The 23,160-nt window shown below is 40.1% G+C and overlaps 2 protein-coding genes across 2 annotated transcripts in view; one reads left to right on the top strand and one right to left on the bottom strand.

The window, feature by feature from the left end:
• Positions 1 to 2,525: 2,525 nt before the first annotated feature.
• On the bottom strand, positions 2,526 to 5,349 carry dctn6 (dynactin subunit 6). The gene is made up of 7 exons (XM_084344926.1): positions 5,248 to 5,349; positions 4,936 to 5,000; positions 4,754 to 4,859; positions 4,583 to 4,671; positions 4,288 to 4,335; positions 3,049 to 3,191; positions 2,526 to 2,956 (listed from the first exon to the last, which is right to left on the bottom strand). Exons 1-7 carry the CDS (start codon positions 5,280 to 5,282, stop codon positions 2,858 to 2,860), a joined length of 585 nt encoding a protein of 194 aa, XP_084201052.1. The 5' UTR covers positions 5,283 to 5,349; the 3' UTR covers positions 2,526 to 2,857.
• Positions 5,350 to 7,370: 2,021 nt separating this feature from the next.
• Positions 7,371 to 23,160, top strand: part of LOC311251749 (zeta-sarcoglycan-like) — a 40,582-nt gene continuing 24,792 nt past the window's right edge. Inside the window, exons 1-3 of the mRNA XM_084344384.1 lie at positions 7,371 to 7,707; positions 17,192 to 17,389; positions 22,922 to 23,023. Of these exons, the coding sequence (XP_084200510.1) occupies positions 7,669 to 7,707; positions 17,192 to 17,389; positions 22,922 to 23,023 (339 nt within the window). The 5' untranslated portion in view covers positions 7,371 to 7,668. The remainder of the gene's footprint in view (positions 7,708 to 17,191; positions 17,390 to 22,921; positions 23,024 to 23,160) is intronic.

Consider the following 23,160-nt stretch of genomic DNA (forward strand, 5'->3'; position numbering starts at 1 on the left):
GCTTGAATTCCCAAATGTTGACACAGGCCTATGTAATGAACTATAATGTTCCCTTTGAATGCCGTTGAGTGGTCCTAAAATGTCTTGAAGCAGGTCAGAGGGAAGTGAGTGAAGTTATATCTTCTGTTTTGTAGTGCAGTAGAACCAATAAAAAGGTTAAGCCAAAACCCGGCCCTTGACGTCTTTGACTCTCCCACCACCTTTAATCTTTATTGAACAGTTAGTTTGCTTTCTGCAGTTTGCTTTGAGCTGCAGAAGTTTGTGTATTGACCTTCACTTACATGGGATTTGAATCTTCTATTGTCTGCTATTATTCTAATTTTTAACTTTTCTCTTTTTGCTACATCTTGTAATTGTCCTATCATATTTTTATTAAGTCACCATATCATGTTATGTAATCATTTTTTCTCCAAAAAGAAAAGAATATTGAAATAATGTAGTTGGCATACAGCATGTAAATCAATCCTGACCATGCACATGTATGTGTGTTGGACTGAACTGCATGTGATTTTATTAAATAACAACAGCTCTTCATATCAGTATAATGTGTACTTACAAGGAAAAAATATTGTCTGTTAATTCACATCCATTGATGTGATTTTTCACTCAAACCAACGCATGTGAACCTCATGGAAAAGACAGAGGATCACCAACGTCATTAAGATTTATCCTGTGGGGAAAATGGATATATGCACCAACTTTCAGGGTATATTATCCAACAGTTGCTGAGGTATTTCAGTCTGGACCCGCCGAGCGGCATTGCCATCCTCGGTGCCACGTCGCTAGCTTGGCTAAAAAGGCATGACCTCCAGTGTTTCAGGGTCCCTGTTGTGATGAAATTAATTATTTCTGTGGGATTGCAATGGAAATCACTGCGGCCTATAGGTCACATTTCACTTTTCAAAGGTGGAGTGGACCTGGATGCAAAGGTCAGCTGTCAGAAAGCCTTTATCCTCTCAAACCAACTGGTGGCCTGTTTGACCATGACTGACTGGAAGTCTACACAGAGACTTGAACTGTATGTGCTGCAGAAAACACACACCATAACAGCGCATAGTCGTAGTCTCATATGTTTGTAAATGGTGGGGAAATGTGAGTTTACTTAATGTTTCACTCACATTTTTACAGCAACCTCCTCATAATCCAGCTCTGCGTTATAAAACTAAAATCTCATGCCTCCTTCTTTGTTTATGATAAGATATTATTGACTCTTCAAAGAATGCTGCATTTTGTAGCAAAGACCAAATATTGACTGCCGATAATCCTATGAATAGAAAAGCACATACCACTGCGATGCACAAAAGTCTGCTTTAACAAACGAGTGGAGGCTTGATAATTCAGTTTCACAACAGTACAGTAAGGGAGAGATATAAATAACTGCTTCCAAATATAGAACCATGTTTGAACTTCCTCTCAAATTCCTGCCATGAGTTGCTATCATCATAGCCATTTTGCCTCTCTAAACACCCACCGCAGATTAAAAGGCCACACTTGCCCTCACCATGAGGTCCTTGTCACTCTGCACATCCGTGCAACTGTGCCAAGCATCTGTCTCTCTTGTCATATTGAAGCAGACTGACACTTTGGCAACACCCTAAAATAAAAACGGTGGTAGCAGGGGGGGGGGGGACAGAAGAAGTGAGAACGGAAAGGAGCCGAGACGTGGCCCCGGCTGCACTCCACGGCTGAAATAATTAGCCCCTGGTTGATGTGGACTCCTTGTGGGACTCCACCGTGACATGTTCAAATGAGTATTGGCAGTGTGCGACACCAGCTGTGAGCCTCCTACAGGGAGCTGCTGCACTGTGCACGACACAAAGCCTTTAAAACTCCGCAGAGCGGCGGCCTTGAGATTTAAGAGTTTAAAGGAAACAACTGTTAAATGTGACATCTGAACTTTTTACGCTAGGTGTTTCAGGCAGCGACGCGCTACTGACTCTCCACCACACATACACACACACACACACACATACATCTATCCACACCCAATTCTGAGATGCTGCGGCACAGATGGGACCACCACCCAAGGGGCTCAGGCATGAGGAGGGGAGCTCCAGGGATTAGTCGGGCCCATGCTGCAGCGGAAATGCAAGTTGCAGCCACGCCCGTGTCAATTACAATCAAACAGGCATTGTGTGGAATTCCCAGCGTACCCAGGGCACCAATTTGGCAACCCCTGGTGGGAGGGGGCAGAACTGGCAACCCACTGAATCCAAGGCAGGGACCACCACACCCAAGGTTATCTTTTAAGGCATTGTTTTTGCTCTGTAATTGCACTTTTGAAACCGTTGCCAATGAATATGTCATTTGTTGTGACTATTTTTGGCCCACAAACTTGATTTTTGGACTATTTTGGGCATAAAAAGCACGATAATATATTTATTTTTAGTTGTATTATTATAAAATCCTATTTATCATCTGATGAAACAAAGGCTTCAGAGCAGACAGGACAGAGAGAGGACAAACGGTTGCTCAATAGCCCCTCCTTGTGGTAAAAAAAAAAAAAGAAGAAAAAGAAGCAGAAATGCAATCTTTATTCTCATCTTTATTGCAACATTTTTGTATCTTTATTGGAACAATTATAAATATATATGATTATAATTGATCATCAAGAAAATGGCACAAAAGTATAGAATTTAATTTCCAAAAAATGTGATAAATAGTCTAAATATTGATCTGAAAGTGAAAGTGCAAAGCCAGAAGTTGTGACGTGTTCAGAGATGATGCAATTCCTCATGCACAGGAGGAAAATAAAGAGTGTGTGATGTTCATTTTCAGTGTCAGAGGTATTATAAAGACTAAAGTGTAAGACAAGTGCAAGTTGAGGGAAATGTCTCAGTGTCTGGTGTCTCCATCTTCAGTTCCTCACAGGTGTGCTGCTGCCTTTGGCCGTCTTCTTCATGTGGTGGTAGTTAGGAAGGATCTTCATCAGGAAGTCGAGCTGTAGAGTCTGAGGCTGTGAGATAAAAAAACAAACAAAGAACACCGCTGGTTAAAACAAAACTTTGTGACACAGAGGCGAAGAGAAGTATCGGCAGGGAGGCTGACCTGTGGCTTTTCACTCTGCACACGCCTGATGCAGTTTGAACCGTACACGACCGTGTTCTCCGGCACAACCTCGCACGTGTTGACCTGGCAGCACGCTCCGATGATGCACCCACTGGTCAGAATCACGTTTCTCCCGAGATCGGCTGGGATTTAACATCAACAAAAAGATAAAAATTTCTTAGAGGAATGCACCAAAGGAACATGGAAGTTAAGGTTAAAAGTCAATATGATAAATTAAACTGATCAACCTAGTCATACTATTTATACTGTGGTCTATGTCCCTTTAATATCTATGAGTGTGCAATGTTGCAAATCAATAAGCAGGACAGCAATAAGCAATAATGCATTTTTTATATCAAAGTGATGGTGTACCTTCATTACTCAGCTATTAAGTCCCCCATATGAATATAACTTGAGTAAAAGCCCTAAAGTATCTGATATTAAATGTACTTTAATGAGCAATATGTAGGTATTTTTGTTTAAAACGTAAAAAAAAATAATCAACAGAATGTAACGTTTGATTTGTGAGCTATCTAGAAATTATCCCCCAGAATGCCATCAGCACTCCCTTGGTGTTCTGAGTCTCAGATTCAGGTCCGCTAATAGGCCTGCTAGCTGCACTGCTAACTGAGCTAACAAGCTATGTACAGTTATAAGCAGTGAGCAGTTACTTTGGTGATACCCTGCCCCGTATTTGTTTGGAGTATGAATTTAACGGGTGATCAATTTCATTTTCTGGTGATGAATGTACTTAGCTACGAAAACTACAAGTAAAAGTGAATTATACATATTTTCACTTTCATGTTTATGCTGTATACTTTCGGCCGACTGATTATCAGATCCAATATGTATTTATTTGCCAATAAAATTAATTAATCTGATGGAAATAATACCTGATGCAGCATGCAATCTGGAAAGTAACTAGTGACTGAAGTTATCAAATAAAAAAATACAGTATTTGCCTGCAAAATATAGCGGAGTTGAAGTATAACATAGCAGAAGTACCTCAAAATTGTACACCACTTGAGTAAAGGTACTAAGTCACATTCCATCCATGTAAATTAGCAAATAACAACCATTCCTGACTGCTTCTTTCATCAACAAACAGTCTCTCAGTATGATCGACCATACGATGATATATACTGATACTGAGATATAAACTGGTACATATCATAACAGATGACTGTATCCATGTTGCGCGCTCCTAATAGCCACACAGAGAGTGATTACAGTACTTACCTTTAGACTCAATAACATTGTTGTCTCCAATTTTCAGAGCTTGAGAGACTGAAGTAGAATTGTTAAAGGTTTAACCGCTCTAAAACACACAGTATGTTTATATCAGAGAAGTGCTGAGTGGGACATTTTACAGCTGATACAAACAGTGCTCTCTGGTGGACAAATTACAGACTGGCAGCACTGTTTCCACACATATCTGGTGTGCCTGTAGACACATTCTTGTTTTCTATCAGCTGACTTGTATTCAGACACATCTTCAATAAGCTGCCTGTATATTTGCACAGTGAAAGGATACCACACCCAACCTCGAACACATTGTTGGTGCCAATCGTCATGGTTTTTGGCTCCACTCCTTCTGTGTCTGGCAGGATGTTCTCTGGATAACTACAGGGGACAAAAACACAGATGAGATGAGGTGAAAGTGTAATGATCAAACAGGGAAATTAAGTTGTAATACACACTGTACCTGTTTATAATAAGTGCCTGCTCCTCTATCAGATTGCCCTCTCCGATGATAATAGGCCCTGCCTCTGCTATGATCCGAGCTTTGGGGTGGACAACTGTTCTAGCACCTGGGAAATAAATAAATAAATAAATAAATAAATCAAAAGCTGGATAAAAAAAAACATGGAGGCAACAGATTCTCACCAATGGTCACATCTCCTCTTACTTCACTCTCGACACACACAACAGCTCCGGCTGCAATCTTCGCACTGCAACAACACACAAATTATATTTTCATATTGAAAAAGCTATAAAAGCTTCATCACAGGCAGACAGGCTGCTACAAGGACAGCAATTATATTACCTCTATAATTAGCTGTCTATAGCTCATGTGGGTGTCGCCATCGATTATGCAGCGGAACGATGAAACGACATTTATATTTCATAAGAGCTAAAATTGCTCAAAATTGATCTCATGATATGAAAATGTAACGCTGATCAAATATAATCATTTACCTTTTCTGTGCCATGATCTGCTTCGCGTCTGACATCGTTGCTTTGATGAATAAATTAATCGATGATTGATTATCAGTCCTTGTAAAGAGTTGGAGCTCCGGGGTTGATTGAGTTTGTCTGAAAACAGTCAACCCGAGGTTTTGCTGCCCTCTACTGCATTTTTAAGGATACTGCAAAGTAGGCCTACTTAATATTCATTAACTACAAATCAGCTTATATTTTAAGCCATTTTTAAGCTACATTTCTATAATAATATTTATCAAATATGACAAAGAATCCCAATACTTTTACTGCCATTCCTCAAACTATACTCTTCACAAAATGTTTCCTGTTTAGCCTAGTGTCTATTTACCTTCCACCCATATACCTAGTTATGTATATAACCAATCTACAGTGTATAGTGAACAGTGTTTATGTTGGCTGTAACTACTTACATTTACTCAAGGAAGGTACCTAACTTGAGTCTTTTCTTTTCTGCTTCTATTTTACTTCACTCAAGAGGGAAATATTGTACTATTTTATAAAAATGTGATAATCATTTAAGTAATTTACATGCCAAACATTTCAGGTTTCCAGCTTCTCAAGTGTGAAGACCTGCTGCTTTTTTCTTTTAATTATTTTTAATCAATCAAATTTGTACTGGATCAGTTTGAATTTTGCATTATTGTGACGGCTTGTGTCAATATGTTCAGAAGTTTTACAAACAAAATGATCAACTGATTATTAGAGAAGATAATCAAATGATATTCACAGATAAAGAAAATAATCAAAGGGTCCTACACAAATTAGGTTCATAATGAGTTCCACCTCAACCAACTACAACAGTAAAATCCTGTTTTTACTTTAATGCATGAGTCCTTATAACATAATGGTATCATACTTAACAGTAAAACATTACTTTCAAACGTTCAAGTACAATTTCCTGATTATACTCATTCTTATTGTAGTGTCACTATGTGTCCTGTAGGGGGCATCAACTACCAATGAATGTGAGCACATGGAGAATGAGGCAACTCCTCTGACTGTACGTGCTGTTGGAGAATAATCATACCTTTAACATTCATGTAGAGACTTGCAAGTAAATATCACGTGTTAGTACCTTAACATTTACTAATAAAAATAGTTTATTTTCTCTTAATGATGGTTGAATAAATCTGTATATGCCACCCAGATGTCTTGTCAGTTTGAGTCAGTCAGGGAGAGTTTGCCTCTGATGATGTGCTATCAAGTGTCACTTCTTTTGCTGCAATTTCCTTGTTTTAAATAGTTATTTTAGCCAATGTAGAGTCTCCTCCAGTGGGATTTGAATTGTGTCAAGTCAGACTGTTTACTGTGATAAAACAGGAATCTGAATAGTACCATGTTTTCAGAATAAAATGTATTCTCTGATGTATGACAAAAAAAAAATAAATCTATCCATCTATGCTTAATTTCAGCATTTACATTGAACACTACTTTATACTTACTCCACATTTAAAATAAAGATTTTGTCCTTTTTACTTTCCCCCATCTGACCACCAAATTTCTTAAGACACATTGTTTTCACTAGACGAGAAAGGAAGACATTGCAATTTGAAATTTAGTCAAGTAAGAAAGTATATCATGTGCCTCTGAGATGAAGTGGAGTAGAGATATAGAAGTACTTGAAGTCCTGAAGTACAGCACTCAGTTAAATACACTTAGTTACATCTCAGTAATAATTTGCAGTGTATTAATGTGTACACCACTTCAGTGATTTAGCTGGTAAGGTTGGAGGGAAGGTTGAATTTTAATTATTTAGTTATATACTACTGGGTAGCTTAACCCACAATAATATATCCTAATTTAAATCTGACTAAAACTGACAAAGAAATGTAGTGAAGTATAAAGTAAAACGTTTACCTCAAAGTACCTTAAAAGTACCTCAAATTATACTAGAGTACTTGAGTAAATGTATTTATTCCACCATTGTTTAGAACAATTACATCCCATAAAAAAACAACAACAAAAATCAAAAAATAAATAGATGCATGTGCTCAGCTTCACGACCTTTATTTTGACAATCCCTCCCGGAAATCTTCTTCTTCGTTGTCTGCGGGTTGACGGTCGGTTGAGTTTTGAAGGAAGGCGACTCGTCTCACGAGCTCCTTGAAGGAAAAGTGAGCGGCGGAGTGGAGCACCTGAGCCCGCCGCCTTAATGACACCGCAGCCTGCTTGAACACCAGTCACAGCCCTTAACACGGCTTTAAATATCTTAAAAAGTACTGTTAATATGTAGATAGACAAAAAAAGAAGAAGAAGAAGAAGAAAAATCCCACATGACTCAACCGTTGGATATTTTCTGTTTCTTGAATGGGAGTGCGGCTAGTTCGGCGGAATCTCGTGCGCTTCGCCTGTTTGAACTTTGTGGAAATATGTAACTGTGACACATGAGACTTTAACATGGAGCAGTCGGCTACTCTCGACATAGAGACGCTGAAGGTAAGCTAACACTGTTTAAAAAATACGTGTTTTGTAATACTTCATCGAAACTTACAAGTTTATGAGGGGAATTTTGCTGTCAGTTTGACACGAGCGCGACAGGGACGAAGAGGAGTTTTGTTAACCTAGATTAACAGGACGTTGATGTGTAACCTAGCTAGTTATGAATAATTTACCCCCAGATACTGTGTTTTATTCAGCACCCCACACTCAGGGCTGCACGTCACGAGTGCTGTCTGCAACAGGTGCACTCCAATTGTTCCATTAAAATAAAAATAAAAAATCCCAGCCAGCTAATTAAAGATGAATGTAAAGTGTCTCAGTCATGCAGTGGTTGCATCTCTCTCCAGGCACTAATATCCACTGACCAGCGCTCAGAACAGCTCCAGGAGGGCCGCCTGGAGTTCTTTACGCACCCCCCTCTCGCATTATAGCCCTCATATTATATGCATTCTCCCCTTCAAGAATCACAGTAATGTGACAGCCTATGAATATTCTGCCTGCATGGTTTCTCATTATCATTCCGGTCTAGCAGGGGGAGGCAGTAACCTCTGGGTACAGTATGTGCATCTCGTCTCAGTTGCTACTGCAGTGCAAAAAAAAAAAAGAAAGAAAGAAAAAGGCAGCTCCGTGTCAGAAACCTACACAGCAGAGCTACTGTTTGGGCTGTGCACTCAAGTTCAGGCACTGGGCCGGCTGCACACACACACACACACAAACACACACACACAGAGAAAGAAAGAGAGAGCTCTGGGCTTAGTGGTTAGGTCACGCTTATCGGTCAAGAAATCACTCCTGCACACTGCCTCTGAGCTGATCTAGCACTTCCCACTTAGTGACAAGTCTGCAAGTTTAAGCTGATTTGTCATCTTTAATGTGCTGTTTATTTTTTTTACAAGTATTTGAAAGTGTAATAATCCAGCATTTCCTCTAATTAAAACAGGCTTTGTTTGCAACAGTATTTTTTGTGGATAAGGCTGCGTTCAGTCTGCACTTCCCCCGTGCGTTTGACTGATGAATGCAAATGATGCCTGTGGGGGTGCTGTCCAAAATGGCCCCGTAGGCTCTCCAAGGATTTGCCAGGGATTAGAAAAGGAAAGCTAGTGTACTGTGGAGAAGTGTCTGTCTGTTTACATCAGCAGTTTGTCGTCTTCTCCCCCACTGGCAGAGCCATCATCAACGCCGAGGATGGAACTGACAGAGCAGACTTAACAACAAACCAGCTCTTAATAGATGATGCAAAGGTCAGAGGTGCGGGTTTGTTGCACACCTTTGTGTTGCTGAATACAAATATTTTTCATGAAACTGTCATCAAAAGGAAATTCTCTGTGAAAACCCATCTTCAAACACGTCTGTGATGTTCATTCTTCTTGGCTCTGATTGAACAGCTGCGACCTTTCCTCGAGCCGGACTTATTGGAGATCTTTGATCCCTGCCGAACTCGAGCTTTCAGCCGGGTAACCTTGTTGCTTTCAGTGGAGGGAAGTGCGCTGCCATCCACCCATAAAGGGCAACCGCACAGCAAAAGATGAAGCCATTGACAAGCGCCAGCGCTATTGTCAACTCCACCAGAGATGATGGAGCCACAAAAATTGGATTTTGCATCTAAAGCGGAGCAGCTATCGACAGCAGCAGCCTCACCCGCGTGCTCGATTGTCACATCAACAAAATGTGAAATGGTTCCATCAATGCATTGACTTGCACATACGAGAAGTTTAATTGGCTTTCCCAGTTACAGCTGTGTATTCAGGCATCTCTGTCTCTTTCATTGGGCTTCTTTTTTTTTCTCAAACTAAAAAGCCCACACAAGCCAAATAACAGGTGCTTTAATAACTTGTGTCAAGCTTCTAACATGATAGTGTCCATCTCTTCTCCCTGTTGCTGCCTCAGCGATTGTGTGGCATTCCTACGCAGGATGGATGACTACAGGCTTTACAGTCATTAGTGCATCTCAAATGTTTTCTTACCTCCAGCTGAGGAGGCCCCATGGGGCTCCTGTGGCACCGCAGAGTGAGGGAGTGCTTGGCGATTTGCTGATTAACACTATCAAGCATTAATAACGTCTCATTTTCTTTCATTAGGGGCTTCTCAGCTGCATTTTGCTGCCTCTGCAGCATGTCACTGTTTGATCAAAACAGCATGTGGAATATCACCCTCTACGCTAATTGGTGAAGATGAGGCGTGCTGGCAGTGGGAAGGGACTGCTGGGTAATTGCTGGCTTTGGCTGGATCCAGCTGTAAACGTCTGTATTGAAAGCTCTGAGGACCCTCTTCCTCTCCCCCCTCCTAGCGAAAAGGAAAGTGACACAGATCTCAGAACAGACTTGAAAGGGGTTGATGAAGTAGCATACACAATGATAAATTTGGTTGTGCAAGAAATCCACATGGATCAGGACCAGCAGGATCGACAGAGATAGCAGTTTATTATAGATTATTGTACCTTAGAGAAGCAAGTTACCATGTGGGTGTTTTCTATTAATAGAAGTCACATGTAATCAGGGCTGTAGGTGGTAAACCATCCGTAGCTTTGAGTGGATTCAGACCCATCTGTTCGTGGTAATCTATTGACATTTGTCTCGAGCATACTAGAACGCATCTTGATAGTTTAATCATAGATGGAGCTGCACAAAAAAAGCCTTTTCGGATGAGGATTGCAGATACACACATAATTGTGGACTGCTTCAGACAATGAGACTCAAAAATCAACTATCTTTTTCAGAATCACTTTAAAACTTATTCGTTACTCTCTCCCAACATGTGTCTGCCTTTGCATTTTATAAAGTCGCCCAAAAAACATATGTCGTGTTTTGGATTTTTGGAGCTGTGTGTGGATGAAGCTCGTCGTTATTATGTAGCCTCATCAAAACTTTCATAAACAATGTGATACCGAATAACATTGAAATTAACCAGGTGCACTTACAAGCTTGTTCAAAACAGCGCAAGTAGGGCTACATTAAGAAGGACAGGCTGCATCACAATCAGTGTGTTAACAGGAAGTAACACGCTGATTGTGATTGTACGTTGATGAGCCAGGGCAAATTGTCCAATAATTAATCGCAGATGGTGTCTTTTTCTCAACTGATATAAAAATAAAACTGAAAAATGCTAAAATGGGTCGTCAAATATACTTGGGCAGTCGTTTATATACAAACTGAGTGTGCTCCAACTTAGTTTGGGCTGTTTTGGGTAGTTATTGCTTTAATAGGTTGTAATAGCCTGGTAATGTAGTGCACCACAAGCGAAATAAAATCACAAAAGAAAAGAAAACATTCTACTCTGCCCTACTCTGTTGTGTAGAACAGACTACAGGAAGATGCCGAATTAATGTTGCACAAACAGGGACTTCTTATTTCTCTTCTGTGGCAGCAAACACAATACACAACCTTTCAGCTACTATTACACTGCAAACTGAGCTTATCGACACATTTTATGGCTGACTAAAGTAGTAATAGCATGCACCTTCCTGTGACTGAAACAGCAAGTGCTCCTGCTTTTCTCCCACAACAGAAGAGACTCACTTCCCCCAACAAATCCGATGGACTCTGTCACACAAACAGGTTACCAGACCACCGTCTTTAAAGGGGAGGCTCGGCTGGTAACACCGGTTCAAGTAGGTGCGTGTTCGATGCCAAAGGCTTAGACATTATCGCCAATATACTATGGCTGTACTACCTGGCTTAGGCGTTACCACTTTGTACAATAACGCCTAAAAGTGGGGGGACAAAATCTCTCATTGTCCCTCCGATTCTGGTGCCAGCACCAAAAACACAGGACAAACATGTTTATTCATTCATTTAGTCTATAATGAGGACATGAAAGCACATAGAAATGGTGCCAAGCTGCCAGCTTGACTGGTCCACCAGTCAGCCTTCATTTTCCCAGGATATTTCATGCCTGGTGGCAGAAAAAAATTCACTTTGAAGTCAAGGTTTATAGGGAACCAATCTAAACGCCAATGGTGTCATTATTCTACAGCCATTACACTTCAAACATCAATATAAAACTTGCTTGTTGGCTGTTAGTCCTAAACTGTATAATATGTAACTGGGTAAAGGACAACATTTAAGAGAAAGGCAACTAACTGAGGAACTAACTCTATCTTTTAGTGCAGGAGTAAAACACAACTTTATTTTCTCATTATTGATGGTTGAGAAAACACAAAACACTGAAACACTGGGTGTGTAAATGTACCCAGCATGGAGGTCAATATAGCCCCAGTGCAAGACGGGGTTAAATTGGCCCAATGTCAATAAGATGTTTTGGCCCAGTGGTGGTGTTATTTTTTTATATAATTGTTGGGATACCGGATTAAAACCCTCCTGTTGAGTTTTCTACCCATTGGGTACTGGGTGAAATAAGCTCAGTATTGCATCTGTGCTATATTGACACCACACTGGGTACATTTTAATCTAGTATGTTAATACATCAGTGCATATTATTTCCTTTCTTGTACTGGGTAATTGATTGGCTAACTGATTTGTTTGTAATGGTTTGACCATGTGAAGACTTTGGATTCAGCTGATTAGTCGATTGAATTTATGGTTTGATATGTCATTGATGTTTGTAGCTATTTTTTTTAGTTTAATTTAGGGTGAATTGATTGGGTAAAAACAGTAATACTGCAATTAGCTATAGATAGACAGATATTATGATTGCAGAATGAATATCGCTTGGGGGAAATGAACATTTTTGCATTACAATTTCTATTTTAACTGAAAAAAAAAACAGTCAAAAAATCATGAAGGTGTGACATTTGTTGGGGTCTTTACCAAGCAAGCACACACACACAAACCGCAAGCAATGAAAAACAGCAACTGAGGAAGCACTTTGATGAGTGAAATACACTTTCATTAATAAAATACATGAATAAAATGCTATAATTGATAAAATACACACACAGTAGGGTCACAATGTCTGAGACCACCAGTCAACCACCTCCACCCCAAACCACCTGAACGTAACACCACCCTCTCCACTACAAACAAAAAACACCAGCCCAACTATCCGAGCGAGGAGCCAAACCCACGAAAAATGGACATGAATCCCAGAATATCCCAGGACCCCCCTCACGCCCCCCTCCCGCCTCAAAGTTGGTAAACAATCAAGTCGGCACAGACCCCACAAGTGCTGAAATTTGATCTAAAGAGATTACTACTTACAGTCCTGTCCATGTAGTGATCTTCAAATGATGACCCCTATTTTCAAATTATTATCAGGACTGTTTCTGTAGTCACAGAATGTTTTTACATATAAAGTGTTGTCAGACTTACTGAAGCTGACATAAACTGATAAATGGGATTCAACAATGTGAAACGTGCCTGTACAGCTTGCTCTGTAATCAATATTTTGTTTTCTCAAAAGTCAAAGTTGTTTCTTGTGCCTGCCTGCTGTAGCCGGACATCTCGATCAGTGCAGTCCAGCGTGTTTGTGAGAGTCAGCTGTGACCGGCATGCTGAAATGAGAGATTGACAAAACGCCAGCCGCTATGCACTCCTCCATTTGCTGTGTGAATAACCGAGCTTTAGGAGGCATGACTCGACCAGGGTAATATATGCATTAAAACTCTTGCAAAGAAATCACAGGATCCACTAGTGTTGGGAACAGTGGGTTGCCATAGAAATTACAAGTGCTGAAGTTTCCCCCAGCAACAGTGGATTGAAAATAGACTGAATCTGTCCAGCAGGGGCATGGCTACAGGCAAAACTACTGGTTTTAAACTCTTTTTTTCCCCCCTTGGTGTTATTTGAATGGCTAGAGAAGTTTTGAGTGTCTTAGATTCTAGTGAAGTGTCTCGAGGATGATCTGTAGTAACTCAGTATGTGGTTTTACGGAATGTTGTGTCTTAGGCCTTTTCCAGCGATGTGCACAGTTGTAGTAAAAAAGTCTCCTGTGACTCACAGCATTGAGAGTTTATATATTCAGCCTTAGTGGTAAGCACCTCTCATAATGCTCTTGTCCCTCAGCTGTATCGCTGCTTAAATTGGAATCACTGACATTTCTAGGCCAGCGATATGGGTCATTTGTATTTGCTGCAAAGTCGCAACATCCATTTGTGAGACATCTGCCACCACTGACCTAAACTGCTCGTCCAAGGAAACAGCCACTTAAACAGTGGATTAAGTTGTGAGGCAGTGGTAAAACTGTTGTTGGATGCCATGTTTGAAGTGCATTACCCTGTGTTATTATTGTTCTGGTTTAGAGATTGTCCAATCATTTATGCCCTTCCAGGGAATGGTGTAAGGTATGAGAACATTTGGAAATATATAGGCTTAAGTGAGCAGACAGACACATTATTTTGGTGGCTTTTTAAATTGTAAACAACTGGAATTTCATATCATAGTTTAGTAAAATGTTTGGCCAAAACTTTTATTCTTTCTGACTCATCACATGATTTAAGTTGTTTTGTCCATAAAATGTAGATTAGAGATTACCATTACAATTTCCCAGAATCCAATTGACAGTTTTGTCTAAATTAATTTGTGAACAATTTATCAATTACCAAAATTGTTCCATCAAGTAATTTTTGTTGATGGACAAATTGATTAATCGACTAATTGTTTGAGCTCCAAATGCATCTATGTTAAGTAGAGCTGCACACCCAGATTAGTTGTGTACCAGTCAATCAACATACAATTATTTGGAATATTGCTTGATAATCAGCTGATCGTTTAAAGGGTAGCTCCATCAATTTTTTATGCTATACAGTGTGTTTACAGGTCTTGAAGAATACTACTTCATATGTGAAAAAGTAGTGTAAAGCCTTCTGTGGCTCCAGAAGACGCTGCATGTAATCTGATGAGTTGCCTCCAGTGATGTCACCCAATAGCCAAGTTGCATTGTGGGTAATGTAGGCACCAGGTTTTGAAAAGGAAGAAGAATGGGTGGAATAAAAAAGGTGATATTTTTGGTTCTGTTGTATCGATTTTGAGTGTTTTTAAAATCGTCCACTCGAAACAGTGAACTGCTTTTAAAAACCTGGCGCCAATTTTACACAGTTTAATGTGTAACATTTGTGGAGTATTAGTAATTTTTCAATCAAAAATGTCAAAAATTGTTTGGTTCCAGCTTCCCATTTGCATCTTTTCTTCTAACATTAAATTTAATTCACTTTAAGTTTTAAGGACCATCAGCTGAACAAAATAACACATCTGACGATGACAGTTTTCTGACTGATTTATGGAATAATCAACAATGTAATCAGCTGATAAATCAATAATGATAGTGATTGTGCTTTGCACCCATGAAGTAAAGGCTTTTTGCATTTTAAAAATGTCTAAAAAAATGCAGGTGTTTCTTTGAATTCGTGGAGATGCTTAATTCTGGCACCTCTTATCAGCTGATATACCACATACTGCCTGATACACTCTGTTACACAGTTTTACAAAACCAAATTCAGAATGTGTGGTTTTATAATCAATAAAACTCATCAACTGCTCCACCGTGTAAGAGATATCGATCTATTGCAACAATAATAAGGCTGAGATTCTGTGTCATGATTGTTAAACAGACACTTTCTGTAGTATTTCTCCCTCTGTAAGCAAGATTCCTGCCGCTATATCTGAACTGACGATATAAAGAGGAGAACAGGATGCACTATTTAAACCGTGGTCAAGTAATTCAATTCTTGAGAGTCTTAAGCTTGCTGAGCTTAAGGGTCTTTGCTTGCTGTGCCGCAGTTAATGAGAGCCTATCAGGAAAACATACAATTTAATGATAGCTGCCATCAGAGTCCTATGCTAATGACCTGCTGAGTGTGAGTAAAGCATGTGTGTTATGGATACTGACTTGATTTATGCATGCATTACGTCTCTGGGGAAAACTGAGCACAGGTGTGTCAATTATAGATGCATGTTCCTTGCAATTAAAGCATTATACACTGGTGGGATTAATTAATAGTGGCTCCTTGGAAGTGTGAAGAAGTTTCAAAAGTTCTTTGACATAATTGGACATAATAAAAGATTCTGCTGCTGGTGGACATTTAATCTTACAAGCAGGCGCTTTGTTTTATTCATCAACTATGCATGAGAGTGGGATGGCAGGCCGCCTCAGTGTGAATCCATCCCAACCGCTGAAAAGAGCAGTTCAGAGCTTAGCCAGGCTCGCACCCTGTGATGAGGAGTTTCACACTGTCAGCCCGCAGTCACGATCGGCTGGAGAACAGCAACTGCTCACCCTCGCCTGGACGACCGCACTTGACAGACATCATCCTCTCTGATCTCAGATCAGAGCTAGCGTCTTAGCAGCTCCTCGGCGGCTGGCAGGCACTCCGTTCCTCAGCCAGAGTGGAGAACATTTCTCTGGCACCAAATTGATCCTTTGTCTCATAATCCACCTCCTGTTTTTATGAGTGCTGCATGGAAGAAAAGCAGCCTGCAATTTGGTCTTAATGGGGAATTTAAAGTCGAACTTTAGAGATATCCTTTGTAAAAGTCATGGACTGACTTCCTGTGGCTGGACGTAGCTTCATAAAGCCTGCTTAGTGTGCACAGCATGGGAAACATTTTCCTGTGAAAGATTGATGGGCACTAACATTATAAAAATCTCAGCTCCTCAGACGGGAGCGATTAACAGGTCAGCTGCAGGAAGCTGTCACTCATGGTGACTTTTTGTGAACACGGGGATCCAGTTGACAAAATGTCAACAAGTAATTAGCAGTGTAGACAAAGCTGTGACATGTTATTAAATCCATACAAATGAATCTCCATCGTGAAGTATATCAATATATGCAGAAATGTCAAGGACCTTGTTCTTCTTTTTCTTCTTCTTCTTCTAACTTGCATTATTTGCTACAACAAGTTCATTACTATCTAGATTTAGCTGCAGATTACTGTTTATTTACTTAAAGAAGTGTAAGTGTAAGAGCTTTCCCACCTCTGGGTCAGGTATTCCCACAACTGGTCGCTGACTTGTAATCAAAGAATCTTGAGTGATGATTCCCCTTTCCTGCAGTGGAATGAAACACACCACTGTTTTCGTTTTGGGCTCTCTGATTTGGTTTAATCTTTTAATAAAATAAAGTCACCCAAATGACCTTGTCTTTTAGGCCTGGAGCATGATGAATTGCTCTGCTCTTGGCTCCATTTTCTAGAAATGTGTAGGGCTGATACATACAGGTATGTCATAACAAAATTGCAAACATCGGAAAAGGGAATTTTTCCCCAAAATAAACCAGCAACCCTTATTTGGAGTAAAAAAAAAAAAGAGAAATGAGTTCCTTTTGTATTACAGAATGAAATATCCCCTTCTCACTCCATTTAATTAGCACAGACGTGTAGTAATACACCAGCATACATTCATGCCATGCTCTAACCTTTTGTTCTTTATGTAGCACCAATTTTGATAATTGTAGAAGTACACAGCCATGCCTCAGTCCAGAGTCAAGCTAATAACCTCTTACAATATGCGATTGCTTCTACAGAGTGTGTCTATTCTTGACAGCCAACTAACATAAAGCCTCCTTCGTGTGTGTTTGTTTGTTTTCCAGATTACCCAGGAGCAGTTTATCCTCGCATCCCAGTCCCTGCACCTCCAGCGACCAGGCTGTGATGCCGGCGTGTACCCAGTGGGTCTGTACGGCTGGAGGAAAAGATGCATTTATTTCTTCCTGCTGCTGCTCCTGGTCACCATGATAGTTAACCTGGCCCTCACTGTCTGGATCATAAAGGTCATGAATTTCTCATTGGTGAGTTGCAGCATGGCATCGTCCAAAATAATGTGAATTATAATTATATTTATTAAATTACAGTTATTCAAGCTGTACCCAGTATATGACAGACTGACTGTTTCTGGGAAAGAGCTCCACTGTATGGCTGCAATTACTGATTCATTTCATTGCCACTTACTTTCTCCATTATTTTTCAATTAATCTGATGTACAGTTTTGTCTATAAAAATGTTAGAAAACTGAGAAATATGCCATTCAAAATTCCCCAGGGCCCAAGGTGATGATTTCAAATTGCTCATTTGGTTCGACAGCCATCTCAATCCCAAATTTAAAATTATGTAACACAGAGAAAGGCAGCAAATCCTCACTTTTGAAAAGCTGGAGCTTGTGGCATGTAGTTTTGCTGGACAAATGAGTCAAAAGACTGATTAATTTTCTATCAATTGACAAATTGATTAATGAATTTATCATTTGAGAACTAATCCAATGGAACAAAATAGGTGGTTTGTTTCAATGCACATTTTTTTACAGGCCGCATGGTAATATATATATTTTTTTTTAAAAAGCTGCTGTTTTAAAGAGACTTTATTAGGGTAATATTAAGTGGAATAATCAGTTTGGTAATTTTGACTAAAGTCTAAACAAATACAACCAAAATGCTTATAAGACTTGTTCAGACTTGTTCAGGTACATTCTTAAAATTCCAATTATTAGCTTAGCTCTTTGAGATCAGAAAATTAGTATAAGAGTTAGTGCTTCTGTTGTGTCAAAGCGTGTTCCACCGCTGATATGCGTTTACCCTTACTAGCGGGACTGGGCACTATTCAAAACTGACATTCTTTCTGCTAGATCAGTGAGTAACAAAACCTGCCTACTTATTAATACAACCAGTGTTTTACTCTGCCTTTTCAGAGCACTGAGATCAGGTTTTCTAGGTTAAAAAGGGATTCTTACAGTTGATTTTTGCTTTGGACAGTAGCCAGGCCGTTAGTGTTAGCCATCTTGCTAACGCTGTGTTTGCGACAGGGACAATAACAGTAACACCACAGGAAAACACTAGGAGGGGGTAAGTTAGTTTGTGAACTAATAATAACTTTAGAATTCGTAGGTCAAGTATAGTTTTTTCTGTATTTATTTTGACCCTAATACCAAAATCCTTAGTGGAAGAATGTATTCATTGAGGCCCAAATGTGTCACAGGCACCATCTCTCATGTTGTGTGTTTTGTCTCATCTGGATTTGATAGAGAATTAGAAAAGACTTGGCAGCAGGACGGGTTGACACAGAATGTGTTAATCTCAAACGAAAACCAAACAGGCAGATGCTCCGAGCTCCTGTGACATTTCCAGGGACAATGCACACAATTTACCATTTTGTCAACAAACTTGCGATGGCAGCATCCCGCCTCTGTGACGGATTCGTCCCTTGACTATTGCTATCACTTCTCTACTCCTTCTCCTCCCATCAATCTATGTCATGAGTAAAAGACCTTATCAGTGCTGTTGGTGTCGCTCCAGAAAATGTACTTCGCTGCTCCCCATCTCTCAGGACTCAGGCAGCTCAATAAGAAAACGCGTGCCAAACTACACCCAGTTGTGTTTGTATTATAGTCGGTTTTAAGTGGTAACTGGCATGAAAACATTGTTTCCCAGCTCCAAAAAAGCAGCCAGGCAACACCATCTCACCATTTTTGGCAAGACAGGTATATGATCAGCTATCTGGGGACATCACACACACAACCTGATGACGACTACTGCCTGAAAGCATCAGTGTTAAAAATAAAGTTGCTCTCGAAACTGCGAGAGCTACAACACCACTTGTGATGCTTACAAGGAAGATTGTGGAACTACAGGTCAAATTGTGAATGTAGTAGAAAACAAAACAAGTCTGCTAGTCTATCAAGTAAGAAATGGAAACAATTTCTTCCATAAAGTTGGAAGACTTACAAGAGACAGATTTTATTACCTTTTTTAAGTTAGTTTAACAGTCAGTGGTCGAGATAACCTGGCATTAGTCCCTCGCTGGCAGCCACCTTATAAACTGCAAACTTTCTCATTTTTGAGATGCCCTGTGGACCTAATCCAGATGTGAAATAGCTGATGAATTTCTCCATTTTAGTATTATTGCATCAAAGATGGTTATTTTTTGGCACAAGCGCAGGTCAACTGGTCAGTGAGTTTATGTGTAGTTTGGTGCCATAATCAAGAGATCATTAAATACTAAATACCAAAATGCTGGATCATACCCTTGCCATACTACTAGCATCTCATTGTTGGACCTTCCCTGTCTGGTTAATTGCCAGTCAGATAGTTTAAACTGTAATTACGAGCAGCTAAGTGGGAAAAACCATCCACATCAGCTTCAGCCTTCTAATTCAGAGTCGGATGTATTGGGAATCCTTGATATCGACTACCCCTTAGTGAAAAGAACTACAGGCATGTCAATAAACTGTTGGCAAGATGGCTGTAAATGCACCACAGCTGGCAGTTAGATCAAAATAAAATCCAATATTAACATTAATGCAATCGAGTCCGCTATACACTGTTTGTATCTGGTTTCACTTGCTAAAAATCTGTTACAAATGCACAACAAAAGTAGCTAATTTAGGCTGTCTATCTGGTGTGACTACAAGGTTAACCACCTTGGAATAATGCATGATCCATCCCAGGTCAGACTACCAGTTGTTTTCTTGTTCTTTTCATTCTGCTAGCACTGCTTGAAAGCATCCAATGCACACATTAAAAAGGGCCCAGGGTTATTTTCTCAGACTTTAGAAATCTGCTCCAGAGCCACAAAAGACATTACACAGCTGTTTTTACAGGCTCATAACTAGTATCCTGACCTTTTATGGGTAAAATCAGCTTTAAATCGGTTACTTTCATGTTCATGGCTTAATATGGTCTTAGGCAAAGAAATCTGATGTCACAGTGAAAATAAATTGTTATGTTATTGGATATGAGATTGAATATGAGATTATTATGCAAAAAGACAACAAAAGTATTACTGAGCACATGATGGCAGCATTTATAAAGATGGATTCCTTATTTATTTCCTTAAACACATTTCATCCATTTGTGTTTCCCATCTGTGTGGACAGGAAACATTTGTCCAACACAGATGTGTGACTTTTTCATTGGTATGAAAAATCAAGTCACAGTCTGTGTTTTGCCTGAATGAAGTGTCACAAAACAACTCAAACTGCCTGTTTGCTAAGGACAACGGGGTAACCTTGGGTGACGTCTTTGGCTCAGTACTTTTCTTTCAAACCTCACAAAAACAAAACCTTTATCTGTAAAAAATTTTCTTTCACTGATGCTGAGGAACTCATTCAAGCCTTCGATGCATCACGACTGGACTGTTGTAACGCCCTCCTGTTTGTCCTGCCTCACACCTACTCGTCTGACTGACTGCAGCTTGTACTTAACTCCTCACACCCATCACATCACCTCCACTTCAGCACAGAAGTGACTTTAACGTCTGGCTGCTGACATACAAAGAACGCCACACTGCCCCGCCCACCTCCTCCACTCCTCTGACGTTGTCCTCCTAACTGTCCCTCCACTCTGCCATGTATGATTGAGCTCTCCTCATTGTTCTCCACCTTCATAATTAACAATCTCCATCCAGGGCCCATCTGTTCATGCAGATCCTCACAAATCTGCCTTCAAACCTCGCCCTGCTCATTGGGATGTGGCAAGACATAACCTTGTACAATTTCTTCCGAATTATCTCACAGCAAAATCAGATCCTGAATAATTTAAATGTGAGCGGAAAATATGCAGTGAAGTTGCAGAGTCATGCTTCATTTTATATTTTGTACAGTGACAGTGAGGTTTTCTAAATTAAACCAATAGGTTATTCGGAGGACGGCAGCCTGATCTTGCAGGACAAGCTGAAAGATGGGATTGTCGCAAAGTTGTGATGACTTTTATTGGTTGGACTATTTTAGTTACACAAGGTCTCTACTAAAGATGGGACCTTATAATAGTTGGAGACACTTTCCTTGGCAGACATTTGAATTTGTCATAGCAAGAAAAGCACAAGGTGAAACAAATTTTGTTATCAATGACTCGGTTCCATAGAGTGTCCCAGTGAGCCAGCATTGCATAATACCCTGAAAAGGATCCTGAAACCAGCTCACTTAAGTGGAGTGCAGTCTTTTTTCAATGTTATCATTTCCACCTTTGCTTTTCCTGCAATGTCATGCCAAAACGTCTGCTACATAAAAGGTCTGTTGACACGGTACACAAGTTTGGAGGGCAGCTGAATGGTCAGGCTTCCAGCCTAAAATAATTTAGGGAAAAAGTTGTATATTTTAGCCTGTACATATGACATCTGTCCGTCTGAAATGAATATTAATTAGCAGGCTCTTTAAACATGATTGAGGTGTTCGAATCCATTACAACAAAGCTAATTTAGTCAGGTTTTTGATGCATATTGCCTGAACCAACTTTTTATCTCTGATAGCAGTTCCCATACCTCAGCTTAAGCTATCTACCAATCCAAAGCACCAATCCAATATCAGTTGCTCTTTATTATTTTTCCCAAAATAAGTATCTCATTGTGATATTTTTTTTACGTAAGATAACAGTCAGGGCATACTGTGACCAAGTAAATGTATCTGATTGTAAAAAGATTGGATTGTAAATTTTATAATTGCATTGACAAGAAAACGTTATTGGTTATTGATCAGCCAACCAGCTTAGAAAGTATCAGACATGACTTTTGTTGGATGGAATAAGTGCATTCCAACATTTAGTACCTAGTGTACGTATGCTCACTATTACAACTACTCCCACTTCTATTACTACTTGTGCATGTGGAAACATAACCATAAACATTGCCACCAAACGAGTACAAATGAATTACAAAATACTTACAAGTAGCTGCACGCACACACAAAACAACAAGGAGCTGCTACAAACTGGTCTGGAACTATTAACTTCAACAGACGAACTTCAGTTCAGTTCTTTCATCCTCCTTTCACTCGTTGATATCTGCTGACTCACGCAGTCCTCGCGGAGAGAAAAACGGTAAGTAAGGGAATAGTAAGGGGATAGTCCAAGTTGATTGGCTATCAGGGGGAGGGGGCAGCAGTGATTGACAAGTGAGTGAGGTGAGTGAGTTAGTGGGGATATGAAAGCCTTTTGGGGAGCCTTTTCCACACTGCTACAATAACAACAATTATTAAAATAACTCACGTAAATCTGCACCATCATCTGATACTTTCTTTTGCCATTTTCATGACTCCTCAACATCCAGAGCTGCCACATTAGCCTGGCTTTCCTCAGTCTACCTCCCACTGCATGCAGCCTGTCACCCTGACACCACTGAGTGTCTGTGGCATTGTCACCTCGATGTCATGTCCTACTTCTTCCCTGTCACTCAGCACTGCCGCCCGTCCACCGGGCCCGCCTGGCACGCAGCAGCTCCTGCTCCTCCTAATGCACTTCAGCGGCAGCAGGATTCAATTTTTTATAATCCGTTGAATCAAATCAGGACAATCGGCACTGCTTATCGCAACATCACTGATGCTCATAATTATGTTTCAGGACGGAATGGGAAACCTGCAACTGAATCAGGATGGGATTCGCCTGGAGGGAATCTCTGAGTTTCTCCTCCCTCTCTATGTGAATGAGATCCAGTCCAGAAGGGTAAGTTGCTCCCTTTGCTCATCTCAAAAACGTTCCTGTTGATCAATACTCTGAAGCGCTGATGAACTAGGAATAACTACCATTGACAGAATTGCGTGTGAAAAGCTCTTGTGTGGAAAGATCTCTCTGCTGCAGAC

Source organism: Pagrus pagrus (genome assembly GCF_965226575.1).
Source record: "Pagrus pagrus genome assembly, chromosome: 22".
NCBI lineage: Eukaryota > Metazoa > Chordata > Actinopteri > Spariformes > Sparidae > Pagrus > Pagrus pagrus.